The sequence below is a fragment of the Semicossyphus pulcher genome, unplaced genomic scaffold, assembly GCF_022749685.1.
Source record: "Semicossyphus pulcher isolate SPU_LCO1_2020_fin unplaced genomic scaffold, fSemPul1.0.p SCAF_21, whole genome shotgun sequence".
Lineage (NCBI taxonomy): Eukaryota > Metazoa > Chordata > Actinopteri > Labriformes > Labridae > Semicossyphus > Semicossyphus pulcher.
In genome coordinates, this window is record NW_027211695.1 from 15,704,555 (window position 1) to 15,715,767 (window position 11,213).

Consider the following 11,213-nt stretch of genomic DNA (forward strand, 5'->3'; position numbering starts at 1 on the left):
CCCTGATATCCAGACAATGTCTCGTGTGACGTCCACGGTTGGCTCCGGTTGTAACTCTTGATTTTCCTGGCTGACGGTCGCTTTCCTTTTTAGACTGTTTGCCTTCATCTGAGCGTCGAGTTTGTTTCTTTTTCTTTGGATTTTCACTTATTTTTGAAGTTGTATCTGTAGTCATCCATCTTTTCTTTGTTTGTTCAGCCAGAGTAGATTACTGTTTACTCGCAACACTTGCAGAGAGTGGAAAAGCAGCCGCTTAGCTCCGCCTATCCTCTCTGGCAGACCAACCACTGCTGGCTGAGAGAAAAAACTGGAGCGCTGCTTGTCGCCACCAACAGCCAGTCTGCAAATGCAAAGGCTTTCATCAGTGGGCCATAGGCTCAATCACCATTGTGTTACCTCATTCGGCGATAGATAGAGACTTAACAGACATGTATTTAAATGAAAATCTTCTAAAGATTATTACTTTAAGATGGCAAAACCATCTGCAGTTACTGGTCGACTTTAATTGTTTTTGCTTTTGAGTGTCATTTGAGACACACGTTTAACTCTTAAAGCTCCTGTGAGTAACTTTCAGTTTGTGTTGACTTTGGCGCCCCCTGTGGACAAAGCCGTACCTCTTATCTCTTTGTTGATTTTATCCTGTACATGCTGAAGTGGTGGTTTTTAACAAAACATCTCATCCTGCTTTCTTCAATATGTATCACTCACTTTAAATTTTTGCCCTGGAAAGTTAATCGCTTCGTCTGACACCTACCCCCCCGCCAGCAGTTTCAGGCATTAAAAATAACTATATAGAAATAATCAAATTTGTAGCTGATGGTCTGGTTTGCTTTTGTAGGTCATATAGAGTCATCAGAATTAATTTCAGTCTGTTTCATAACCAGTGAAAAACTCCTCACAGGAGCTTTAAGTGTAGAAAAAGGCTAAAGAAAGAAGCTAAAGTTTAGATAAAGGAGGTCATGAACTGATTTGCCAGGTCAGGATCACAGTCGACCCAAGAATGTGTGGTTGATAGTGACTTTATAGAGCCTGATCCTCGTCTGACCCTTTGTTTGTTTGCTCTTCGTATGAAGAAATAATAAAGTTCCCTTTGTTTGGGAGAAGAAACTAAAGATCTACTTCAGATGTCCTGAGCTGATCAGCAGGATTGGGCTCAGCTGGATTGATTACAGTTCAGTGTACATCTGCTGCCAAAAAGTATCTTTGTGTTTGACACTTTAATGTTAAACTGGAACCTTGCCATTGTGAGCCAGTGAACCTTGAAGTTCAGAAACATAAATGGCAGCCAGCCGTTTCAATTAATCAGAGCTGAGGACCTTTGAAGGTCTCGTTATCCCGAAGGACATTAGTGCACCTACTTTCAAAGAAGCCGTCTTGGGTTTGGGTTTTAATCCAAGTCCGTTCATTTTGAGATGATTGTATTTTTGCCCTCCAGAGAGATTTAACAGCTCCTTTTCTTCATGAGCTGACATCCTAGAACGTGTGTCATTTTCATTTCGTTTTCTTCTCTCCCCTGCAGGAAATTGGGATATTAAAGGCGGGGCCGGCGAGGCCGATTCTCCGGGCAACTGAAGTTCTGAATAAGGTGCTTTATTGCTGCCTGCTTTTACTTTGACAGCCAGGGGTGAGGAGCGTCCCTGCTATTCTCCTCCCCTCTGATTGCGATCCCCAGTGGCCTGACGGAGGCGTGAGGAAGAAATGGAAGAATCATCTTACCAACTTTAACACCGTTTCCTCCCGTTTTTACACTTTAATCCGTCTTTTTGCTCAGAGGATGATGAGGTTTTTTTCTTCTATAGTTTTATCTTATTTTGAAGGGGCCTGGCTTTGCATCGCTTCACCACTGGCGTTCTGCTTTTGGTTCCGTTTACCCGCTTGAGTTAAGAAGTTGCTTTGGCCGGAAGCGAATCAAACCGAAGAAAAAGGAGGCGCAGAACGAACGAGTTCGCGCAGTTTTTTTTTGTTTTAGTGACGAAGAAATGTGTTTACGTGGTGCTCTCTTTGCATGTCGAGTGCAGCCGTCTTATTTTCTATCTATCATGAGTTGTTACAAATCTTTTCATTCTCTACTTTTAATCGTCTTATTCTTAACTTACAGCCTTTAGACTTTTTTTTCTCGAGACTTTGGAAGAGTATTTATTTCTTGTTGCCACTGCCATGAGAACTCAAACGGCGACAAATCAAGACAAATGAACAAACATCTCAACCTGATCGTCTGCTGAACGGGGAAATATCGTAAATGTTGCAAAAAAAAACGTACTGAGGAATGTACTTGTGTGGACTTGTATTATTAACCTGTGAATAATGATAATGTTAAATGATACATCATATAAGATTTCACAAAGGTTCTATTGTTGTGGTTCTTAAGTGGTTCTTAAATAGGCTGTTGTCTGACATGTGCTATCCGAGGCTATGCAGCCGCACTGCAAAAATAGCGATCGCTATGACGCGTCGTTTCATCTGGAATCAGCCTTATGAAAAGATACAGCTGTGGTATTTTAAGACGGTACAACACTCAGTTATTATCATGGTCTTAGACTCATGCTGGAGTCATAGATGCATCATTTTTTTTCCAGATGAAATGACTCAATGTTTTTTGCAGTGTAAGGTGAAGGCGTTTACAGAAGGAGGAAGCATCAACGAAACATTACAGCTACTCAGTATATTAATCCTACTTTGCCATACTGCTGATTGTACATGTACTATAAGAATAAGAGTCAGTGGATATTTGATTTTGCCTTGTCTGTGGTTTAAAGCTATTATTATATATTATTATTATGATTGCAAAAAATATATCTATTTTTTTGTATATCTTATTTTCCAAATGCTGATCTGCTTTGCTGCTTCCCCCTTTGACAAACTCCTTGGCCACTGTGCATATAATCGAAGCCAGTTGATGCTGTTCTGTGTCCCTGCATGCAAACTTAGCCTTACTGCGCCTCACAGTGAGGGCAGAAGTTGCCTCAAGACAGTGAATTTAAGCTTTTTTCATTCTTACCAGCAGGAGGTGCGATTTTTTGTTTTTGTTTTAACCTGCTCACCACAACAGATGGCCGAGGTTTTACTGCAAGATTTCAGTTATTCTGCCAAAAAACACCCTTAAATTTCTGTTAAATACATCAAAGTGTTGTCAAAACTACAAGAGATTGTATTGATTTACACCCTGTTTACTCTGTAGGTTAAAACAAACAAAGCGAGTATGTGAACTGATCTTATATACATATGCTGCTGCTGTTTGGAAATGGCTAAAATATTGATGTTTACAAGTTCTAGAGGCAACTTCTACCCTGGTTGTAAAATAATATACTTGAAAGGAATGGCCACACATTTTGGGAAATTTGCTTATTTGCTGCACTAATGAAATCCTTTACATCTCTAAGTAATTGGTAAAGAGATGGAGAGAGAAAGCTCCCAAGACATAGCTTAGCTTAGCAAAAATAATGGAAGTATTGTGAAACGTAAAAAGTAAAATACAACTTCCAGCAACTCTACAATGTGTTAATTATATGTTTTTTATAATCTAGGGCAGTGATTTCCAAACTGTGCTACGTGTACCACGGATGGTACACAAGCTCCGTTTGGTGGTACGCAGGAGTCTTGCTGAAAGGCCCAAAAATTGCACTCCAAGTCCTTAACTTAAAACTACAAAGATTTTGAGTTATAGACAGGTCATGTTACAATAATCTAAAAGTTAGTTAATCATCCAAACATTTTAGAGGTAAACTTTGCCTCTGCTTAATAATGTATGTAACGTTATGTCTGACAAAGCATGAACTACAGCGTTAGCTAAAAGCAGTCAGCTCTGATGTGTTAGCCAAATGCTTGTTTTACAAAATATACTTTTAATACAGGCTTTAAATGTACACGTACAGTAAATAAAACATTTTTGTAATTCTTGGAGCTTTGTTTCCAAGCTTTCAGTACTTAGTTATAAGCTAATGTTAGCTAAACAAGCAAGCTAGCTAAACATGTCACGAGGCTTGTTCCTTAATGGACAGAGAAAAGTTTGACAGTTTTTCTCATTTTACAATTTAAGAGTACGAGACGGGGTATCAGGGCCACGTTAAAGAAAAAAAAACTGAGAAGTTGTAATACTACGAGAATAAAGTCGGAAGAGAATAAAGTTGTAATACTGCGAGAATAAAGTCGTAATATTCAGAGAAAAAAGTTGTTAGGTTCCGAGAATTAAATTAATATTTTATGAGAATAAAGTAATCTTTTGGCACATCAGCACCACATTTTCATAATATCAGTAATCTGAAAAGTGATTTTATTTGAAAATGAGTCGTGATTGTAGTCATTTTACCGCAGGCGGCTGGCTGCTCTTCTGATATTTCGCTTCAAAATAACATATGCTAACCATAGCCAAAAATTACAGCTTTTATCTCATAAAATTGCGACTTTACTCTTGTAATATTACAACTTTTTTCTCGTAAAATTTTGACTTTATTCTCGTAATACAACTTTTTTCTTGTAAAATGTTGACTTCATTCATGTAATATTACAACTTTATTCTCGTTTTCTCAGATTTTTTTTTCTTAAATGTGTCCCTTATACCCCGTCATAAGAAGACAGCAAAAATGCAAATTTCCTAAAATGTCAGAGTATTTTCCAAGTTTAATTGCCAGGATGTAATGAAGATGTTCACTTCTCAAGATTGAACCTGTGTCAAATGCTAGCTAAACATTTAAGTCTGATTGGTGGAGTTAGCTACATCATTTAAAGGTACTATAAAAAAGCCTAGAAAATAATTTAGTTTCATGTTGCCTATTAACCTTGCTAACTATCTAACAAACTAATTAACTATGATTTACTGTGATAAAACTCCACAACTTTGACAACAGCTAATGGGACAGCAACGTTAAAATTCAGATATACATTTTGACACATGTTTAATCAAGAAGAACATTTTTTAGCTTTATCGCTAAAAAACATCCTTTAAGGAGGCAGTAAACTTGTGAAAGATAATTTTATTTCCCTTTTCACGTTAATAGTTGGATCTTGATTTTTCTCAGTTATTTACACCTTTATTGAACTAACGCAAACTAACCCTTGATGTTTCTTAGTTACTGTGAGGCGTTGTAGATGTTCAGCTCTGGTAGGATTGTGCTACTGTATCCATCGTGTGCCGGCTATACGCTCTACACCTTAGAGGCTTTAGTGGTGTCGTGCCAAGTTTGTACTGAGTTCAGTGGGTTATGAGACATACAAGGAATGTGTGTGAGAGTGCGTTAGCTTCAGATGCGAATGTTGTTGTATGTCGTACATTTCAAAGTTTACTGTATCTTGCCTTGCACTTTACGAAGAAGCAAACTTAATGGGGAAAAAGGACATTTGTGTGCATGTGTGCGTGTGTGTTTAAGATATTGAGTGTTTTTTTAATTAATTTGATGATAAGAATCTTTTATTTATGATAAATGTATACGGACAAAAGTGTGTTGATAAAATGTAATATATCTAACCAAACTTAAATGAATGATAAATATATAAAGATGTATACACAAATGTTTATTACATTAGTGGTTGTACAATTACTCCCACAGCAGCTTGAGATTTCCCATTTAACGCCAATGTTATTAATGTGATTATATGTCATTCCACTGCCACAGCAATGTCATTTAAGTGTCTTTACAATGTTACACCAATTGGTATTTAAATAGTGTTCTAAAAAATTAACCAACATTAAAACTAATCAAACTTTATGCCAAAGTTTTCGGGATTCTCCAGTGTTATAACAGACTACTGATGAATTGTTTACACAGAAAAAAGATGTCATATTCAGCCTATGTTTAGCCAATATTTGGGTGAACATGTGTGTATAATTTTTTGAAATTGTAACATCTATTTAGAAGTCTAACTTTAGCTTTACGTAACATTTGTTGTGCTAAAACTGAATGCAAAGATGTGTCCGGTTTGGGGAACATTTGTGGAAGCCATTTTGGGATACAAAAAACTTCTTGCCTATGTTTAATTGTCTTTTATCCAAGGATTTCATGTTTTCATTTTACTTAAAGCATCATAATTTGTCACTTTTTTAAAATCATTTTTTGTGAATGTAACAGCAAAAACGTCATTTTTGACTGAAACTCTTCCAAGGAGTTACGAGGAGCTGAAAAGAAAAAACTCCACCATGTTTGTGCAACAGTATTCCATAAACAACATTTGTGAACGCACCCCCTGATCTGAACAGCCTATATATTGAGACTGTGTGCGCAATGCTGGAAGCCAGACTAGATGTTGCACGACCTTGTACGTTGCGAGGTGTTTTATTGTGTTATCGTGTGCAGTGTGTAACAAAGACAAAGTCAGCGCAACCTCTTGGAGATTAAACGAATTATTGAAGTGTGAAAATGGTGTCCTTTGGTGTTATGTGTTGATGATGATTGCACATGAGGTGGTTTCCAGCATACATCTTACTCTATATTTAACTGTAAAATGTATGATCCAATATGCTTTTGTTTAAGAAAATTAATTATAAAAGATGTACTGTCATTGCTCAAATAGGAGACGAATAAAAACTCATGAGTTATTAAATACTATAAATGGAGAATAATTCCCAAACTCAGTACATCAGTGTTTCTACTGAACTTACTCAAGGTTGGTTACAAAGGTAACCTTTGTTAAAGATGCAATAGTTCTGGCTTCAAAATAAATAAACTACAAACAGAGCAAATGATGCATATGAGTGCGTATGATGGAGGTGGGAATCGTGGGGTAACTCGCAATACGATACGCGATAACGATAATATCACGATACAGCGATTCTGCGATAATTGATATATTGCAAGACAATCATATAACGATACATCACGATATCTGATACACTTCTTCAGCCAATTAATTTCTGTTCACGTTACCCTCATTCATAGATATTTGGCGCCAGCCTATCGATAATTGTATTGCACAAGTCAGAACAACGATTTAGTATTGCTGTATTGATATTTTTTCTGGGACAAAATATCCCTAGTTACCCTGGTTACACAACTGTTTTTTTCAGTCAGTGATATTTGGTAAATTGCTGATTTTTATTGCTGAAATTGTTTCTTTCTTCAGTTTTCGTTTTCCTAGCAAGAAAGGGTCTCACTATCCTTCTCTTTGACTAGGTCGTACATCGTGTCATCTGACCAAGTTTCAGTTTTTATTACTCAGTTCAAGGCAACCTTTTACCTCTGCAACCTTTTTTTAAGTTTATTAAGTGTGTTTTGCGTTATCATCTATGTAATCAATTGTAGGACCATGTTTTCGCACACTTCCTAACGTCTTCGCCTTAACAGCAAAACCATTCCGAAGACATTATACAGTCCCTCCAGGAAGTTGCAAAGTTGCGTTCCCGTGAATTCAACCAATTGCCGCAACTTTTTCTCGACCTTGCAAATTTGACCAATTGATGCAACTTTTTCTCAAATTTGACTGATCCTATTTCCCTGCATGCGTGAAGTTGTTTATGCCACCAAACTCACTTATTTGACAATCAAAATATTGATCCCCTGAGGTCTGCGATGTACAATCATCAGAGGGTGTGGTTTCCCGTATATTGAATATCTTTGGAACAGTACATTGTACAGACTTTTTCCTTTTGAGAAGCAGAAAGCTGCGCCGTTCTAACGAGGCTCCGATGTTATCGTCTCTTTCATGAGCTACCTAATCCAAACTACAGTTTAAGAGTCTTCTTGTGTTTATTTAGCCAAACACTTGCTCAGCCAATAGATGGCTTTATGGTAGCGTATGTCCCAGTCGCTCACAGTGGATGTGTGATGTGTTAAACAGAAAAAAAACTTGCATTGCGAAATTTTTAGGTCGCAATCAGGTTCTTTGTCACAATGAATGACTGAATATTAACAGGGCGCTCACACTCTTGTTTCCTAATCAGAAATGATGGGAGGCAAAATAGAAGTTACCTTGATGTAACCCTGATTCTGTAAGTCACAAAGTAAACACAGTAAACACTATGGGAAAAATAAAGCACAGATCGCCTTCTGCACATCTGTCTAGTGTCTAGTTTTATGTTCTACTATAAATCAAAACCGAAACCTCAGGACTCCTGTAAACCTTCGGGTATAAATCAGCCTTTAAACTATCCGACAAGCTCTTAATTTATACCGAGGTGTTGTGGCTAAGATCTCAATCTTTGGATGTCAGAACTAAACCTGCTAGTTCTCAACAATAACACCCACATACTGCACGTATCAATCTTTCTGCGCCTGTAGTAAAGGCGCTCAGTGAGTAACACAGTGTAGGTGTTCAGAGGCTTATATTCACGAAAACAATGTGTGGAAATACAATTCAGCATGACTCATGAGCTAAAGGCTAACTGTTTTGTTTACAGCAGCAGCCTGTAACATCAGCTCACTCAAGTGATTCATTAGACTTTTAAATGAATCATTAATCTTAATCTTTCTGTTTAAACGTTGGGGACGTGTGCTGCATTACAACTCTTTGCACAATTGATCCGGCCATTTATCAGTGTTGATTTTAGCTGAAAGAGACACAAAGAAGTCTTTATTTCTTGTTTTTAAGTTTTATCCACTTAGGCTTAGTATTTAGATACCCAATTTTGAGCCTTAAACCAATTAAAAATAAAGGATCCAGTGTTCGTTGACAGAAGTTGTAATTCACTTTTTCACTTCAAGTGAATCTACCCCTTTAATTTCCCCCCAAACGACCTCCAAAATCAGAAAGTAGTTGCAAAGCACGACATTTAATTTAGATTTTTAGCTACATTTCAGAAAGAAACATTTTAATTTGCCAATCTCCTCCTTCTTCCTCCTGTCTTCTCTGCTCTTCCAGCTTCTTCTTCTCCTCCTCAGCCCTTTTCCTCTCCTCCATCGCCCTCGTCGTCTCCTCCTCCACCTCTTTCCGCTTTAAATTCATCTCTTTCTTCTTCTGCTCCTCTCTGTCCCTCTGCTTCTGCATTTTGTTCTTCACCATGTTTTTTGACATGCTGTACTAGGACTTTATACAACATGCTATACTGTGACTTTTTTTGACATGCTAAACTATGACATTTTTTGACATGCTACACGATTACTTTTTTTGGACATACAGTAGCATGGCTTTTTATGACATGCTATGCTATGACTTTTTATGACATGCTATAATATGACTTTTAACGACATGCTATATACTATGACATTTTTTGACATTCTAAACTATGACATTTTTTGACATGCTATGCTATGATGTTTTTGTGACCTTTTTCGACATGCTATACTATGACGTTTTTCGACATGCTATACTATGACGTTTTGTGCTGTTTTTCGACATGCTATACTATGACGTTTTGTGCTGTTTTTCGACATGCTATGCTATGATGTTTTTGTGACGTTTTTTGACATGCTATACCTTGCCGTTTTTGTGACCTTTTTCGACATGCTATACTATGACGTTTTTGTGACTTTTTCCAACATGCTGTACTATGATGTTTTTCGACATGCTATACCATGACGTTTTTTGACATGCTATACTATGACGTTTTTGTGACTTTTTTCAACATGCTATACTATGCCGTTTTTGTGACTTTTTTCGACATGCTATACTATGACATTTTGTGCCGTTTTTCGACATGCTATACTATGACGTTTTTGTGCCGTTTTTTGACATGCTATACTATGACGTTTTTGTGACGTTTTTTGACATGCTATACTATGACGTTTTTGTGACTTTTTTCGACATGCTATTCTATGACATTTTGTGCCATTTTTCGACATGCTATACTATGACGTTTTTCGACATGCTATACTATGACGTTTTTGTGACGTTTTTCGACATGCTATACTATGACGTTTTTCGACATGCTATACTATGACATTTTGTGACGTTTTTTCGACATGCAATACTATGATGTTTTTCGACATGCTATACTATGACGTTTTTGTGACTTTTTTCGACATGCTATACTATGACGTTTTTCGACATGCTATACTATGCCGTTATTTGACATGCTATACTATGACGTTTTGTGCTATTTTTCGACATGCTATACTATGATGTTTTTGTGACCTTTTTCGACATGCTATACTATGACGTTTTTCGACATGCTATACTATGCCGTTATTTGACATGCTATACTATGACGTTTTGTGCTGTTTTTCGACATGCTATACTATGATGTTTTTGTGACGTTTTTTGACATGCTATACCTTGCCGTTTTTGTGACCTTTTTCGACATGCTATACTGTGACGTTTTTGTGACTTTTTCCAACATGCTGTACTATGATGTTTTTCGACATGCTATACCATGACGTTTTTTGACATGCTATACTATGACGTTTTTGTGACTTTTTTCAACATGCTATACTATGCCGTTTTTGTGACTTTTTTCGACATGCTATACTATGACATTTTGTGCCGTTTTTCGACATGCTATACTATGACGTTTTTGTGCCGTTTTTTGACATGCTATACTATGACGTTTTTGTGACGTTTTTTGACATGCTATACTATGACGTTTTTGTGACTTTTTTCGACATGCTATTCTATGACATTTTGTGCCATTTTTCGACATGCTATACTATGACGTTTTTCGACATGCTATACTATGACGTTTTTGTGACGTTTTTCGACATGCTATACTATGACGTTTTTCGACATGCTATACTATGACATTTTGTGACGTTTTTTCGACATGCAATACTATGACGTTTTTGTGATGTTTTTTGACATGCTATACTATGACGTTTTTTGACATGCTATACTATGACGTTTTTGTGACGTTTTTTGACATGCTATACTATGACGTTTTTGTGACTTTTTTTGGACATGCTATACTATGACGTTTTTCGACATGCTATACTATGACGTTCTTGTGACGTTTTTTGACATGCTATACTATGACGTTTTTGTGCCGTTTTTTGACATGCTATACTATGACGTTTTTGTGACTTTTTTTGACATGCTATACTATGACGTTTTTGTGACTTTTTTTGGACATGCTATACTATGACGTTTTTCGACATGCTATACCATGACGTTTTTGTGACGTTTTTTGACATGCTATACTATGACGTTTTTGTGACTTTTTTCGACATGCTATTCTATGACATTCTGTGCCGTTTTTCGACATGCAATACTATGACGTTTTTTGACATACTATACTATGACGTTTTTTTGACTTTTTTCGACATGCTATACTATGCCGTTTTTGTGACTTTTTTCGACATGCTATACTATGACATTTCGTGCCGTTTTTCGACATTCAATACTATGACGTTTTT

General features: G+C 36.8%; 1 protein-coding gene across 2 annotated transcripts in view; it reads left to right on the forward strand.

The window, feature by feature from the left end:
- The window catches only part of LOC138601045 (diacylglycerol kinase delta), a 94,695-nt gene extending 88,344 nt beyond the window's left edge, over positions 1 to 6,351 (forward strand). For both annotated transcript variants that reach the window (XM_069672619.1, XM_069672620.1), the window contains one exon: positions 1,520 to 6,351. In XM_069672619.1, the coding sequence (XP_069528720.1) occupies positions 1,520 to 1,572 (53 nt within the window). In that variant the 3' untranslated portion in view covers positions 1,573 to 6,351. The remainder of the gene's footprint in view (positions 1 to 1,519) is intronic.
- Positions 6,352 to 11,213: the final 4,862 nt, after the last annotated feature.